Below are 17,059 nucleotides of genomic sequence, written 5' to 3'. Positions count from 1 at the left end.
TGACTTTATAAAAACTGTAGCCTGGGTCCTTCACCCCTATCCTTAAAAGGATAGAATAAACTTAAACAGGTGTGACTACCCTGAAGCTGAGATCAGAACATTAATGATTTCAATAACGTAGCCAAAAAGCTAGACAAATGACTGCCTCTTTAGAGTTCACATACCATTAAAAGGCTTTCTGTACTCTGTCTGTCAGGAAAGCCTTTTCCCTCCCGTACCTGTGGAATGAAGTAAGGATTACTCTGGCACGAACAGCACATACCTTTTCTAACTTTTTTGCCTCGATGTGCCGCATCACCTGATCTCTCCAGTCGGCAGGTACCTTGCTGACCTCTTGTGTGTCGAGCAGCGAGTGCTCTGATTTCACCCTCACGTTGGACCGCTTGGTAGGGCTAGTCCTTGAATAATTGAAATCACTAATGGACATCGTTCTCTCAGGCACCTCATGTGCGGATGGCCGTGCGCTTTGCGGTCGGGGGATGTTGGGGCTGTCGATGCTGTAGGTCCTGGCGGAAAGGGGTCTCTGCATCCCCTGGTTCATCAGAGGTCCCTTTCCCATGCTGTGAATGTCCCTGTAAGTTAAGTAATCTCCAGCCGGGGCCGCGATGCGCCTGGGTTGTGTCGGGTCTCCAAGAGACATTGAGGTGGAGGAGGAATTGCTACTCTGCCTCTGCAGGGTGCTCCGGGGACCACCTGGCATAAATTTGTCTTTCTGGGGATTGACTTCCCACATCTCCATTTGTCTGGGCGGACCCCGTTGCTGCATGCTGTAGCCCAAGCTGGCCTGTGCATTGTTGCGGTTCGAGTAGTTTGTGTTGGCTGTGTGTTTCATGTAGCTGTCAGTACTGTCTGACCACTGCAGGCGAGGGGGTGGTAAATATCCTTGCTCTGGTGGGATGGCTGTTCTCTGAGTCCAGGGGCCTTCTTTGGGCATTGTGCTGCTTGAGTACTGGATGTTATATTGAGGCCCCCCTGGCATCTGCATGCCAGCAGGCATGGGCCCCTTCCCTGCTTGGGCGCTTTGTTGTTTGAAGTTGGGATCGTGTTTGGTTAAAGTTTTGGTACAGGACACAAGGTCAGATGAAGAGGCGGAAGAGCCGGGGTAGACCTGCAGGGGTTGGTGATTAAGTAGAGATGCCGACTTGCTGCGGACAATATTCTGCCCCTGAACATTAGCTGCAGGTACTCTTCCAGGAGCATTTGGCTCATGTGGTCCGTTATCGCCAACAATGTGGTATATTTTAAGCGCTCCTGGCTCGATGTTGGTTACACTTTGAGATTTCACCACAGGTCCCAAAGGCCCCCGCTTCTGTGGGGACAGTTCCTCAGTGCTCCTAGAGACAGACATATCTGCACTTGCTGTTACACCGACTGCAGCAGTTCTCACCATCTCAAACTTAGTTGGAGAACTGGGAGTTTCTTCAAATCGACCACTGAGATGATTAGAAAGAGCCTGTGTAGGACATTGGTTACCATTCTCCAAGTAGTATTCTGCAGCTTGTTCAGCATTGTTGTTAAGCAAAGACTTATTTTTTAAGTCTTCCCGGACTGTGTTCTTGGTCTTTTCCAGGGTATTTAACCTTTCCATATTATCTGGAGAGAGCTTAGATATATTCATATTGATTTCATCCCATTTGTTGTAAGAAACTTCCATCCCATTATTTAAATCCATACCCCTGTCTATGAGGGACAGTTTCTCGTCCACTGTGAACTCAAAATCTGACATTTTGATGGCTTCCTTTTGCACCTTCTTTTCCTGTTGATTTTTCAGAATGGCCTGCAGAGAGGTGTCCGAACCATTCCCATTCTGAAGGAGGAGTGCTGTTTCCTTCAACTGATTTGAATTTTCATCATCTTGTCTAGAAAAAAAAAGACATTCTGGAGTCAAATGCTGATTTAATTTAAAATGGCTAGAAGAGTTTACGCATACATTTTGCAACAACAATAAAAACAGCCTGGGAAATACTTATTTTTTCACTATTGTATATTTCAAACATGACAAATCACTTAAAACCCCTTCACACACGCTCTAACATATTTGGTTGCAAAAGATCTGTAACAATTTCTCAGCTGTGTTTTTTTTTTTTTTTTTTTTTTTTTTTAATACTTAGTCGTTGCCAATTATTTTTAATATTTTCTCCCAATTTGAAATGGCCAATTATTCATTTATGCTCGACTCACCGCTACCACTCCTGCACTGACTCGGGAGTGGCGAAGACGAACACACGCTGGCCTCTGAAGCATGTGCAGTCAGCCGACCGCTTCTTTACACACTGCGGATTCACCATGCAGCCGCCCAGGAGCTACAGCGTAGGAGGACAACGCAGCTCCCGGCCAGCTAACAGGCAAGCCCACAGGCGCCCGGCCAGACTACAGGGGTAGCTGGTGAGTGGCGAGCAGAGGACACCCTGGCCGACCATTTTTATTTTTTTAATTAATTTACTTATTATTTTTAAATCGCTGTCTTTATAGGCGAGTATGATTTGTTAGTTATCAAAATCTCAGTCAACAACTGAAGACAAAAAGAGGACAATTTCATACCACTGAATTTGCATCGATGAAACAACCTGGTTAACCATACTAATGGCACAAAAATGCTTAGATGACAGATATGGTTGTATTCTTGTAGAACTTAGAGGATAAAACAAAATACATTGACAAAGAATTGCATTAGTTCCATTACTTAGTTGAGCACAAGGAGGTTTCAATAAATACTTTCTGATTTAAATATAGGCCTACTATGTAATAGTTTGGGATATTCGGTCCATTTAAAACAGTAGGTAGGTGTTTATTTTTTATTTTTTTATTATTTTTATATATTATTAGTTGAATAAACTGCTGCCGAAGACCATTTTGCTACCTATTTTCCAGGCAGGTAGCAAATCCTCACTACTGCTTTAAACGTGAACTTCTAGCCCTGATAGAACATTAGAGTGTTAAAATGATTGGCTATATACAGTAAAGTAGCCAGTATTTAATGTCTTTGTAGCATTCAGTACACTAAAGTTTATGCACAAAATTATAAAACTGTAAACAATTGCATTTAAAAAGGCCTATAATTGAAACATGTCAGAATGGATATGTATGAGCTGTTAGCCACTGGCATTAAGTGGTTGAGAAATAAAACACACAATAGGATGTACCTAACTGTATTTACCTGATCTTGGTTATAATCATAACCTTTGCCTCTTTCTCTGGAGTGCAGAGGGAAGTGTCCTGGCTACTGTCTGTTGTCAGGGACACAGAGTCTGACATGCGAGATGGCGAGGAGCAGTTGCTGTTGTTCTGGTTACTGTTTGCAACAGTCTCATCCAATAAAGAATCAGCATCTTTACTTTCATCTATAAATAGAGATAATAAGCGTTTATGGAAGAGATACCAAAGTGCATCTGGAAAGTTTCTTCACACTGGGGCGAAATATAACCTCACCCAATAAGAGGCCAGAACCAGGCCTTGGTTCCTAACCCTCAGTACTAACAATAAACCACTCGCATCGTGTTTCATCATAAGTGGATGAGCAGTTGTCAAGATATACCAGAGCTAAAATTGTAGTTGTGACACATCGTACAATATCCTAATAACAGGTCTTGAGGGCTACGGCCTGCATGGATCAGCTGCTCCAGTTCGGTTTTAAATTTAAATCTTTGATACATCATGTCCCATATATGACCTACACAATCCCATTTCAGTCTCAAATCAAAACCACTCAGATAGGAAGAAATAAAAAATATCCGCCCTTTTTATCCCCTGCATACAGAGCTTGCACCTAACATGGATTTCAATGTTTATATGCCTTTTCAAACTTTAGTAGAATATTAATGATACTGGCTGTAGAACACTTTTACACAACATGTTATCTTCCTCTACAAATTAAAGTCAAAAGAAAGTCTGCTGTGCATAATCCGTTTACTTACCTTTCTTATCCTTACTTAGTGCCACCACTTTGGGCTGATTAATAGAGATCTCAATAAGCGGAGGTCGCAACTCTGCAATCTTCATCTCCTCTTCATCAGAGGACAGGTCTTCAGAGTCCTGAAAGCAAGGATTTAAATTTATTGATGTAAAGGGTTACAGATTCATGACATACTTCTTATGTTGAAGATCTTTTGATTCTAATCTTGAATTTATGCTTATATGTGGAATATGTTGATATTTAAAGTATTAAAATCACTTCCCATGCTGTGCTTCAGTCTTACACTATTGGTCCAGCTGCAATGAGGCAATGTGACCTACCGCACAGGGAGTAATTACAAACCATGTAAAAACAGTGGATATAAGGAAACAAAAATATCTTCATCAACATGGGGTGAGAGTAGTAATAATGCTGCTGCCAGTGCTAAAACCATGATAAATTCCACTTTGATATCTGTTAGGCTGATTGACTCCAATGGCCTTTCCAGTTAACTTTACATCTTTCACCACAATGCAGAGCCAAAGCACAACACCCGTTTCAGTGCTGAACTCCGACGTAAACAGTCAGTGTAACCCCGTAACCGTAATCCTGGATACACCTCTAGCTGTAGCAGATGATGTTATATCCAGAATGGGACTTCATGTGTTATTAAATGTGAAACAAAGGAAGAGAAAATAAGTCATTAGTTGGGTCATTTCATTTACTTATTTATTTTTCTTTTCATACTATTTTGTATTATGGTTTGCAGCCTATCCTTCTATACAGTCCATATAATTTCCAAGAAATTCTCCTGAAGCACTTTCACATTACCATTTCCCACCACCCTCCCAATTAAATTAAGTGTCACTATGAGTTACTCTCAAACAATATACAAAAACCTTGGTTGCAAAAACAATATTAAAAGAACAACAAGGTGTATAGCAGAACATATGCAATACTGGGAGGGGGGCTCAATTTGTATGGAAGTGTATTTTCTGCTGTTGTCACTGTTAGTTAAAAAAAAAAATATCCCCATGCCGGCTTCAGAGTCTGTCACAATGCCATACCTCAAGTGTGTCTTCATGGTTGATTCTAGCTCGAATGTTCTCAGAGGTCTTAACAAGTGCAGCCGTCTGTGAAGTCTCTTTAGTGTCCTTAGAATCAAGTTCACTGGGTTTTAGCACACAATTCACAGTTGCATTTGGATTGCTTTCCAGGTTTTTTCCACTTGCACAGTTATTCCCTGAAGCCTAAGAATGCAGAATGAAAGTTTCTGATGCAGAGTTGGAAAATGGGATAATGCACTCTCTCAATAAATTGCCAACTGGTGGCTCTATAATCTGAGAAGGCAGGTGCAGTTTCTGCCTTTTAAATTACATTTTAACAAAGTTTTTTTTTTTTTTTTTCACTTTAATGTCTCAAATAAGTTGTTTTTAAATAGCATTTTAAAAGATAGTGGGGTAAACAAAAAAATGTCAAAATTCTTGGCTGTAAGATGACATACGGCACAAACCCTATGCTGTAAACGGTTTAACAGCACATACCAATTTATTGCAGGTAGTTAACACGTTTACAATTTTTTTTTTCGTGGAAGCCTTCCTCATGGATCATCTCAGATGCCCTCAGGCTTAGCAATCCAGTCAAAAATACAACCTTAAAAACACGTCTTCACACACAAAAACATCTGATTGGTTTATAATAGCACCGATAAATTCCACAGTGGTCATTACCTGTGAATAATTCACTTGTCTTTTAAGTTCCTTTGACTCGGGACACCTCACTAACTGTGCGGATCGTTAATAATCTAGTAGGTCCAACCCTAGTCACTCCTGGTGTCCTTACCTTTACACCTACATCGTTCACTGTAACAGCCGTATCTTCGTTCTGTCTTATTTCTTTTTCAGACTCTGACGACTCATCCTCTTTGAGTCGATGGGCTATAGTGTGTGCAGTTTTCACCATATTTTTTAGTTCCTCTGGGTAAGGCGTTGGGTAGCGCTTCAGATTCCCCTCCTGTGTTCCAGACAGAAGACAAATCAACTCTGATTCATGAAAACAACCACACCTCAAAAGGGATGTCTTTGTAGAGGTAACAAATTAAGCTTACTAACATTTATTTTTATTTTTAGAACTACTATATATATATATCTTATATACTATTTTCTACAAAGACTTGCATAAGGTATACAAAATAAATAAATAAATAAATAATAAATCATCTACCACCCACCAAGGATATATAAGCAACACATTATAGGTGTCCCAACGACAGTGAAGAGGGATGGGTCGATATACCGGTTTTTCAGTTTACAGCGGTTTAGGTACATTACGGTATTAATACGGTTTCTTTTATTCTACACCACAATTATCGTAATTCGGTTATACACCTGTTAATGCTTTTTTCAACTGCAAACACATTTCTTCTAAATTAAGCGATGGTACTTGCAGCCTTAGCAAAGTGTCTGAGGAAGATCTTTTTGTGAACTGATACTGTATTTTGATAATGGTTTTGAAGAAAACTGTCAACGACACAGAATACACATTTCAATTGCTGCGTTCGGTTACCCAGAGATGGCTGTGTCGGCTGCTCTTGGCTGCTGTCTGTCTTTCTGACCTCGCAAGCAACTTTTAGTGAAACGCCTTCTCCAAACCTTGCAGCGTAGCACACATTTTCAACGTGCTATATTTGTCTGGATTATCTGGATTGTCAGTTTAGTGTAATAGATAAACATTACCTTTATTGTATAATTATACATCACTTAAAGATTTAGCACATTATTTATTTAAATAAATAATTGATTTATTTATTTAATATAGCGTTGACAAGGCTGTTCATGGCTTCATTGTATAATGATAAAATATTGTTCGCCTCCGCTAACAAGGTGGCAGCAGTAGTTTTAGTAGTTATTTGCATTATGATTAGCAGGTCACTCGTGATCTCTGCATCGTCCCTTTGGTTCACAGCCGCAGCCAGCCTCCCACAGTAACATTTCAAAGCTGTGCTGGGCTACGCAGAATCTGCACAGATTTCTGTGGGTGTTGAGTGACGTCTACAGCGCATCTCCGCGATTCAGTGCAGCACTGTGCAGAACTGCGGAAATCTGAGCTATAAGAACACGACCAATGTCTCAAACAAAACTAGTGCAGACCGGCAACTACAGCAGGATAGCCTACTTATTATCAACATAGTTTTGTTTAAACTAGCTGTAACACTATTCCAATTTTCTTAGGTAAATGAAGAAATCTTTTTTTTTTTTTTTTTTTTTTTTTTTTTTTTTTTTTTTTCTTTTTTTTTTTTTTTTTTTTTTTTTTTTTTTTACAAACTCCATATCTGTAATAATCATTGGAAGCTTACTTGTGCAATGTCGTAAATGTATATCCAATAACATGTTTTAGTATTAAAATACTTTTTTTTTTTTTTTTTTTTTTGCTATACATATTTTATTTATCCGGTTGAAAAAAATAAACGACTCATTTGTGCTCTTAAATAATAACCTGTGTTACATGTTTGTTTTAAGCAAAAGACCGATCATTTCCCAATTCTATTTGCCATCAGCTAAACAAAAGTATTATTTATTTATTTATTTATTTAATTTATTTTATATGTTAAAATGTTTTAACAAACTACACCACCACGTCATTTTGAGCAAATAATAGATCTTAATACTGTTGTAGTATAACATTGAGAGTGTACAAATTTAGGTTTTTTGTTTTGTTTTGGTTTTTTTTTAATTATTATTCTGATTGTCTTTATAAAAAAGAAACATACAAAGTTATTTGACATATTAAAATACTAAATACCAAATGTTTAAATCATTCCATGAAAAGTAATGTGATTTGCTGGTTTTATTTTTGTGAATTACAGTAATTTAAGCGATTTACATTAGTCTTTCTTCTTTTAAGCCTTTATTTGATAAAGCCTTTGTATACTGTGATATTAACGTTACCATGGTATTTTTTTTAACGGTTATCATACCGTACACATTTCATACCGTCCCATCCCTAACAGTGACAGTATTAGCTCAGCGAACCAGCTCTTTCTGGAGTTATGGCCTTCATTAGCACTCAAGAACTTGTCAATGAGTGCCCACACAAGTGTAACCTATTCATAAACAACACTGATTTTCAGGAAACACACTGACCCTGGGTGGTGTCTCCCTCTCATCTTTGTCCTCATCACACTCAAAGGCCACCTGTGCTCTTTGTTTCCTCTGTTCCTCCCACAACAAAGGATTGAAGCTCTCATTATCAGAGTTGGCCAAGACTAGAAATAAACAAGATAGTAAAAAATAGCAAGATTACTATTCCTATGTATTACGGGAGCCGCTCACACTGTAAAAGTGATGCAACATTATCCAATGTCTTTTCTGCCCATATAATAATTGTGGAACTGTTCAGCACTAAAACTAATTTGATCAATTTAAGATAAGAAATCTCACATTATTGACATTCAGCAATATCTCACAAACCAAGCAGGAAATAAAATTGAATAAAAAATAGCAAACATACATCTGATACATTTAGATTTTAGGGCGGCTAATGAGTGAAAAGGAATCAACAAACTAAAAGGACACTATCTGATCTTCATCAAAGGAGAGCAGTCTTGAGTTGGGCAGTAAAAGAAGAAATTAATCTAACTTAATGCTTATTTAGTGCATAACCCTTTATGGATAAGATAATCAGTCAGTGTTTTGAATGCGCTAGTGCGTGTCTGACACTTTACCAGCACAGCACCTAAATTAGTGAATCAGAATAATTTTTTGCAAGACACTGCCTCCCTAGAACAAGTGAGAAAAAACTGTGAATCCTCTACCTCCATTTTCCCCATTATGACACAAGTCAGGATCATCTTTCAGCTTTTTAGTTTGTCAGGAATAATTAAGTGTTTTCCAATTGCATTACGTGCTTAATAGTAGAAACAAGAGATGAATCCCTTAAAATATGACACAACAGAGCACTCTGGGTTTAAAAAAAATAGCATTTGAATGTTGCTACTTAAGATGTTAATTGAATTAAAAGACCAAGTAACATCAGCATTGTAGCCAAGCTGCTTCTGTAGTCGAGCTGTTTAAACTTACAATCTTCTGTCCTTGGCTGTTGAGGGAACATGTAGTTGGTAAGCACGGTTTTGTGTGTATCCTCATCCTCCTCCTTCTGAAGAGGTATAAGGGGCTTAGACTGAAGGAGAAATGTAATTAGCATAAAGGAATCAGAGTATATTTCATATTTACAGTACTGTACTTCAGTAGGTTTGTCAAACTTTTTTTTTTTTTTTTTTTTTTTTTTTTAAGTTAAAAAGCACTACCACATGAGTTCCAGTCACATTCACATAATTTTTGTAGTTGGATGTGAACAGTGCCTCAATTTAAGACTAAATGTTCTCATTAGTAATAAAACAGCCCATTGCAAAGCTCACCCCACAACATCAACTGGCTTGATTGCATATTAACAATAGCAGCTTTCAAAGGAGTAATCTGCACATATAGATAACAATCCATATGGACCAGCTGGCAAGTGGTAATTTTCACTTAAAAACATCTGTGACAACAAATCTAAATGATTTAGAAACTACTAAAGTTCATGTTAATAAGAAAATATTCTGTACCCAGTAACCATTGGTTATTAAAATGGTTAGTAATACAGTACAGTGTCATTCAGTTTATTACTAAAATATAATGAACTGACTGTGCCATGGTTAATCCTTCTGTGACCTCAATTAAAGCCTTGTTTTTCCAGATTGTTTACATCTCTCAATAAGTTTTAGCAGCAGAGATATAAACTTCCACTCCACTTGAAACCTGTTTGCCTTTGTCACTGAGTCAAACAGATGTTATCACCTGTGTCATTCTCATGGTGCTCCATTAAAAACACCATAGTTATGTACTGAGATCTGTTACATCACCAGCATCACAACAAAATCCCCTGTTCGGCAGATACATGCACCAAGCTATAGTATGTACAAATACTCCATGAAAATGTAAGTATCCGACCCATAAGCTATCCACACACAGTCTGATTTGTCTTGTACTACATGCAGTAAACTTCAAGTCAGCAAAACAAAAACAAACAAAAAGGATAACATTAACCACAGCCATGGTAAAGACTGCTGTCCCAATGGAAGACAACATGAGTCGTCAATAGTGTGTAAGGAATAATAAGATGGAGAAGAGGGCGAATGAGGAAAACTATCCAGAAATTCAAGCTTAAATGAATTAAAAAAGAACAACCACATCCACCCACCTGGTTTTCCGACAACCACATTGCTGTCAGCTGGCTCAGTTTGGTAAAGGTAAAGGGTAAATTCTTCAGCCTGTGGAGGAAATTGAATTGCATGGTCCAGTTAATGCAAAAATGAGCAGAAATTAGCATGGGTATTGAAACAAAACACTTTCAGCTGGGCTGATGTGTAGGTATTTTACTCAAGCCATTAGTCAGCTCCGAATCAGATAAGACTAAAATGCCGAGCAGTCACGTACATGAAGCCCAAGTGGAAAAAAGTAATTAAAGATTCTTTAGTGGTACAGGTCTTTTCTCTTTACCAGGGGACCACACATTCAGGGTTTTTTAAAATTTATAAAATACATTAGGGAGCCAACACAACCTTAGTTGTCTCTCCTGCCGATAGACTAAACTTCTAGCCTGATGATTGTATATTTTACAGTATTCAAGTCCCTTCATGCAAGAAATGGAGGTACTAATTATAAAGATTGACCTTAATGCCTCACAAGGGTGCAATAAAAAAAAAAAAAAAAAAAACACTTGTCTAACTGGTCGAGACAGAACAATAAATGTGCTAAAGATCAAAATCTTGGTGCTTAAAATCAGATGTTCAAATGAATTTCAATGGTAAATAATTTTTACTGGTCAGTTCAGTTCCGATAGTCAATTTTAGTGGCAAAATGAAAAAAGAAAATGCAGCAGTTAAAATAAGCTGCATAAAACAAGCTTGACAATTAAATCAGATTAAATACATCTCTACAAGACAAACAAGTAGTTTGTGTTACTTTGGTATTTCTAGTGTTTTGCATGTAGTCCTGTACTTAGGAGCTGCTGTTACCATCACTTCAGCTAGAGAGTGCATAATTATACAAATCTAAAAAAAAAGGCCTGTGTCCCCCACAGCATGCATCTGCCATTAATAAGACCCCAAAGGGGAAGGGTACAGATACTGTTACAAATATTCAGGAAAATACAGACATGACTCATGATCAGTGTATTCTTTATTGCCCTTTCTGAGGAACCAGTGTTTGCTAGCTTTCAAGAACCTGGGAGTCACTGAAGTATGCAGGTTATTTCAGCATCACTTCACTTAAAGCAGTGGCACGTTCTACATTCTACTCTCTTGGTAGATTTCAGTCCACTGTGGGGAAACCATCGGGATCAGCCAGTCCTCCACAAGTATTATTGCATGGTAATTAGCCACAGTTTATCAAGACAAGTTTTCCTAAACCGTGAAAATCTTTTATAATGCAATTTAATTTAAATGTACTACAGTCAAAAACACAAATCAGTAATGTGACTGAGAAACATTAGTTCACTTACTTTGATGCAAGGACAAGCAATCCTGCTGATAAAATAAGGGAATTGCATGTAACTAATGAATTTGATTTGATGCATAACTTAATATAAAACATATATTTTTTAAAAGATTCAACATTTGAATGGGACCAGTTCATACAAACGGATAAGTAATGTATGCACGTATGATTACTGTAAACTCAAGAATAAAAAGAGATAAAATATCTTCACCATGTCAATTTCACCCACCTGTTGTCGCTCAGATTGACAACTTTAAGTTTCTGCATTTCGCCCATTTCCTCTGGCAGAGACTCCAGTTTGTTTGAGTGTAGAAACAGCACGGTTGCATTCTTCCAGTTACCAACCTGAAGTTAATGAAGACACAACATACCCATGAATGTACATGGTGTTTTTGTATACAGTACTCTACCAAAATGTAAAAAATATATACTATTTGTGTTTCTATAGTGCTTTTCTAAAAGATCTAAAAGCAAGATTTTAAAATGAATCTGTTCATGCTCAGGCTGTGAAGTGGATTCAAGTCTTTACAGGTGGTATCAGTTTTGTGGCTGACCAACCACATAAGCCTCTTTACCTCAACAGTTTAATTTTACCCATAGTCGACTTACTCCTGAAGACCACGCAATGCAGTTTGAAAAGGTGTCAACAGCTGAAATTTCTAATTTGTTATAGGGGACACTATTCTTGCAACAGTAGGATATTGAAAATATTAACCCTGAATAATTGTACTGAACCAGTCTTCTTCTTCTTTAATACTCTGAAAAGACCCTCAAGACGAGAGTTATGAATCACACTTCTGAAACTACTGTATAATTGACCACACACTAATACTCCCTCCACTAGTTTTCAAGAGTTCCTGTAAAATCAGTCAGCAAAAATAAAGACTACTGAATTTACATTTGATTCTGTTTATTTCACAATAGCAACAGTATTTTATAAGCAATACAAGTTAGGTGGCAAGTGCCAAGTGTTCTTTGTTTTAAACTGTAAAATGAATACTGCTGGCCAATATGTAAAACCTGAAATGCATTAGCTGCTCAATAAAATGGTTTACAAATTACCTAATTTTCAAATGCTGCCTCAAAAGCTATTTATAGATATATAAAAGTTAATAAAAAAAAAAAAAAATTATATTAAAATCTTTTAATGCCTTTATCTTGGTTAACAACTAAAATAAAATTATACAAGGACTGGATAACTCAATGCAAGGCTTGGCTGGTTTCCACCTGCCACTGGGATTGAGTTTAAACCCATTTGAAATGGATCCCATTAGTTTTCATCAGCAACAGAGTAATATCAAATTGTAGGGCTGCAACGAAGTGTACATTCTGACCTTTGAAGGTTCAGAACACATTACCGAAAGAAGGAACTCTTCGATGGTACTCATTTGCATAATTTACTGGCGACGTCACCATAGCTACTTGTTTATATTTGATTGAAAAACCTATTTTTACAGGTAATCCATATAAAATAGAACATTTTAAAAATATGTTATATAGAACAGTAACTGTTTTTATAATTTAAATAAAAATACATGTTTATTTACACAATTGATGCTGCTTGCAATATATACAGTAAGCTTGCATTGCAGCAGCACCAACTGCAGCGGACTTGGGCAAAACAAAGCTTCTACTACGACTACAACTACTACTACTAATAATAATAATAATAATAATAATAATAACTACAATATGAACTTAGGCTTGTCAAGTGACCCCAGAGATTGGTTATGCCTCCATGATATGAGTCACTTGCACTGTTAACATTCAACTTTTGCCTCTGGATCACACAAGCTGGAAGGGGAATGGGCGGATGGTGATCAGTTTTCGAAATAATAAAAATGATTAGTGTTTGAAACATACAAAATATACGCAAACATATTCTACCATAGCATTTCTCTTACACCTGTCTTGTACACTAGGTATTCAGTACCTATTCTGCTGAAGCAATACAGCCACTAGAGGTACCCACCCACTGCTTTGGATACTATACCCTACTCCATACATGGGAGCAGCACCATGTAGAGCTGCTATATGTATAACGACTTGGTAGCGGATTTTAGTACCAACTTTTGTTTACGTAATATGCATTATACAAATTAAAAGATTGAATGTTGCATGTGAATGACATTTAATGTGTGATTTAGAATATTCACACACTGTCAAAACAGTTTTTGTTAAACAGGGAAAAAAAAAAAACACACAGTGCGTGAATGGCATCTGACGAACCTTCGAAGGTTTAAAACAATCTTCGAATCCCTGGCTAGTGAACAAACTTTCAACTTAATATTTTAAGCACAGCACAGAGACCAAGACCAGAGGACATGCAGTAGTCCGTCGCGTACCTGACTGCGGTGGGACCAGAGTAAAGACCGATAAATGAATCCCATTTTAAAATGCCTTTATACACAGCTGTAACAATTACTGTATTAACACAATTGTTTTGAGATTCACCCAATCAGCTCAGCACAGGGCAAGCCTTCCTGCGGGTCTCCTGTTCCATGTCCCAGCTGCTTTCAGGGAGTACACGTCTGTCACAGTGCTGTATACATTTACATTAGCGTCAGGTAATTTACACAGTAGCAAAATGCATAGATTTACACATTTTTTTTATGTTTTCAATTATAAGCACAACACTCTTTCCTGTAGCCATTTTTCATTGCTGAAGAGCTTGATCATCACGGATAAGCTGTTAGGGCGCATATGTGATGGGCAGATACGACAGATTACTGTAACTGGAAACTGAATGGAGACAGCCTTAGGACAGAGGTTAGGAAGCATTTTGTTGTGGTGAAAGTATGGAATCCCAAGCCACATTACTGGGGCTGAAGCACTGGTATCCTGAACTAGCATTTATGAGTGAAGATTTTTCTTACGTTTTTGTGATTTGAACCGGGACCGTCACAGTATGAATTTAAAAGATATACTGAGATGTACTGAGTTCACTTCAGCCCAGTTGCTTTCACGGACACATGATTTGAAGCCCAGATTTCAGGGGAAAAAAATAAATAAATGAATGCAAAAAGGAGGGCTGTGCATTGATTATAGTATGTGAACAATATTATAGAAAGGTTAATTTAAGAAAATTAGACTACTGTATAGTAAATGTGATACATGGAGGCAAATCACTCTGCAATGTCTGTCTGCTGCCCCAGTTTCATACTGGAACAAATACACTGAAGACCACACTATGTTGATTGTGTGTTCTGAAGATATGGATGAAACAAGATAAGAAAAACTTTTATAGTGCAGATGGAAATATATAAATCATTGGCAATTTAATTAGTTATTCAGACAATGAACGCATGTGAAGTGAACAAAGTCTTCCATTCAAACAAATTGTTTGACATTGCCACGTCTTCCAGAAATGGGCCTGACTTGTATGTTCCAGACTAAAATGTGGTTTACCTCAGGAGGCAGCTGTGTCAGAAAGTTGTGATCTGCAGCAAAGGTCCGGAGGTTGGTGAACTGCCCAATGGATGACGGCAAGGCTTCTATCTCATTAAAACTGCAATCAAGTTCTTCCAGGGATGTGAGTCTACAAAAAGTATAAAGTGTAAAGATCACTCACAAGAGACCCACATACATTAGTGTTTTCCACACGTAATACTTTTTATGAAAAGACTGGACACAGCTCAATTAGCTTTTCAGGAATGCAAACACTGATTAATATAAAACATTGCATTTAAAAAAAAAAAAAAAAAAAAAAAAAAAAACGGAGTAGAGAACAATTCACTCCAGAACTCAGAGTAGAAAACTCCTCATCCACAATCATGAGAGAGAATACCAGGGTTTTAAAATTCCTACAGACAATTCTAAACAGAATTACTGTGTATGTGTCTAACTTCTCAAAAAAATACCATTCTAACTCTGTAACAGAGACTGTTGAGCTTAAATGTACAAATGCCACTCCTGGCAGGTTTATAACATCCACAGACAGGATTAGCGTTTTTCAGAATTTCGGTTACGTTGACACAGCCTATATGGAGGATGACCTCAGATTACTCTTCACAAAAACGCACACATGGATCTGTATCCACTACTACAGTTCACATTTTATACCCTGGGACACGGGAATTACGAAACCACTGCTATCAGAAGTTATTAGGCATTTCATAACCCAGCACAACACTTTGCTGACAACAGGATCTGAATCTTCAACCAAAGGAACACTAGGTTTGAAAAGCCCAAAGTTACTGACAATTGTGCATGTCTTGTTGAATAGCAGAAACACCTACCCGCCTATGGAGTCTGGCAGGTACATCAACTGGTTTTCATCCACTTTGAGTGCTGTTAATTTCTTCAGGGAACCTGAAGACAAAAAAGAGTTAAGTACTGCACCTGCGATATCAGGAACTCATACTCCTGAACCCAGCCCTGGCTTTCAGAATTATCCTCAAATAAGTATATTTAAAATGGTGCCAAGAGTTTGAACAGTCAATCAGTTAAATGAATAGTCCCTCCTCTATTTATCCATCTTTTAATCAACTTTAAACAAGAAGACTGCGTAAGACTCCATCTGTATGCAAATTAATGTTTGTAAATACTGTACAAATATCTTTCCTGAGTCAGTGAATGTGTGTCTGTTAGTAAACAACCCACTATAGAAACTACCCTTTCTCTGGCCCTAGTGGCAGTGTTTCTCACAGGAATGTTTCAAAAAGCCAAAAGGAGGATACTCATTCCTTATTGAGTGGTTTAAACAGAATGTAATCCTTCTGCCTGACACAGTAAGTTATGTAAACAAATCCAAATCTATGAAAAAGGGACATTCATTATCTCTGCAGTTCATGTCAGGAAATTAAGATGAAGCAATAAAGAGGTTTGGCTGGAAGACGAGGGGGGTGTTCACTTGTTAAAAGAAAACAGGAATCGTACATGATCACATTTAGCATGCAAAAAACACCTAAAAACAAAAAATAAATGAATAAATCAAATCATGTGCCCATACCAAAGAAACTCCACATACAGACTACTTCCCAAGGACTAAAAGTTGCCCTTTCCTGTAATTCATATTTTTCTCTGGCTAGTTTACGATAATATAACGTTGCATAGACAAGGCCTTTATATAGCACACAGCTGCTGCTGCTGGAAATGTGCGATACACAGGCTACTATCTATCTGGTCAGAGCAGAAAGAGGAGGCGAGACCATGCCGCATAGGAGGCTTTCAAGGAATTTTTCTTTGTGGTCTCTTGACTCTAGGGTTATCCGACAATCATATTCAACTGAATTAGACATTTCAAATTTAAAACCAGGTATCAAATCTCATCTTTAACTCTGAGCCTGACCATATAACATTCTCCCCACTTATAGTTGCTTTCATGCTCTAATCTCAAACCCTCAGCCTCACACTGTAGCCACAGAACTTGGAAACCTGAAGGGTTAACATTCAAAACTCTGATACAAATGAAAACAGAGAAATAAACCAACCTGTGGATCCTGGAAGTTGCTGCAGTGCATTGTTGGAGAGCAGCAGGTCTTGCAGGCTTTCACAGCCTGACAGCTGATCGTCAACCATTTCAATGTTGTTCTTGGATACATCTAAATAGGTCATTTGCTTTAACGTCCCAATTACCTGCAAAATAATGTTTAAAATGAACCAGGGGGTAGGGATGCAAAGGTGGGGG

The 17,059-nt window shown here is 37.8% G+C and overlaps 1 protein-coding gene across 4 annotated transcripts in view; it reads right to left on the bottom strand.

The window, feature by feature from the left end:
• LOC121316974 (erbin-like) overlaps positions 1 to 17,059 on the bottom strand; it is a 92,195-nt gene that overhangs the window by 15,440 nt on the left and 59,696 nt on the right. For all 4 annotated transcript variants that reach the window (XM_041252450.1, XM_041252443.1, XM_041252434.1 and 1 more), the window contains 12 exons: positions 16,863 to 17,007; positions 15,669 to 15,741; positions 14,839 to 14,968; positions 11,660 to 11,775; positions 10,133 to 10,202; positions 8,971 to 9,070; positions 8,035 to 8,156; positions 5,735 to 5,905; positions 4,960 to 5,142; positions 3,915 to 4,032; positions 3,158 to 3,341; positions 263 to 1,859 (listed from right to left, as the gene is read on the bottom strand). In XM_041252450.1, coding sequence (XP_041108384.1) covers positions 263 to 1,859; positions 3,158 to 3,341; positions 3,915 to 4,032; positions 4,960 to 5,142; positions 5,735 to 5,905; positions 8,035 to 8,156; positions 8,971 to 9,070; positions 10,133 to 10,202; positions 11,660 to 11,775; positions 14,839 to 14,968; positions 15,669 to 15,741; positions 16,863 to 17,007 — 3,009 coding nt within the window. The remainder of the gene's footprint in view (positions 1 to 262; positions 1,860 to 3,157; positions 3,342 to 3,914; positions 4,033 to 4,959; positions 5,143 to 5,734; positions 5,906 to 8,034; positions 8,157 to 8,970; positions 9,071 to 10,132; positions 10,203 to 11,659; positions 11,776 to 14,838; positions 14,969 to 15,668; positions 15,742 to 16,862; positions 17,008 to 17,059) is intronic.

Source organism: Polyodon spathula, chromosome 1 (genome assembly GCF_017654505.1).
Source record: "Polyodon spathula isolate WHYD16114869_AA chromosome 1, ASM1765450v1, whole genome shotgun sequence".
Classification (NCBI taxonomy): Eukaryota; Metazoa; Chordata; class Actinopteri; order Acipenseriformes; family Polyodontidae; genus Polyodon; species Polyodon spathula.
The sequence above is the reverse complement of the archived record's forward strand: the minus strand, read 5'-3'. Positions and strand labels throughout refer to the sequence as shown.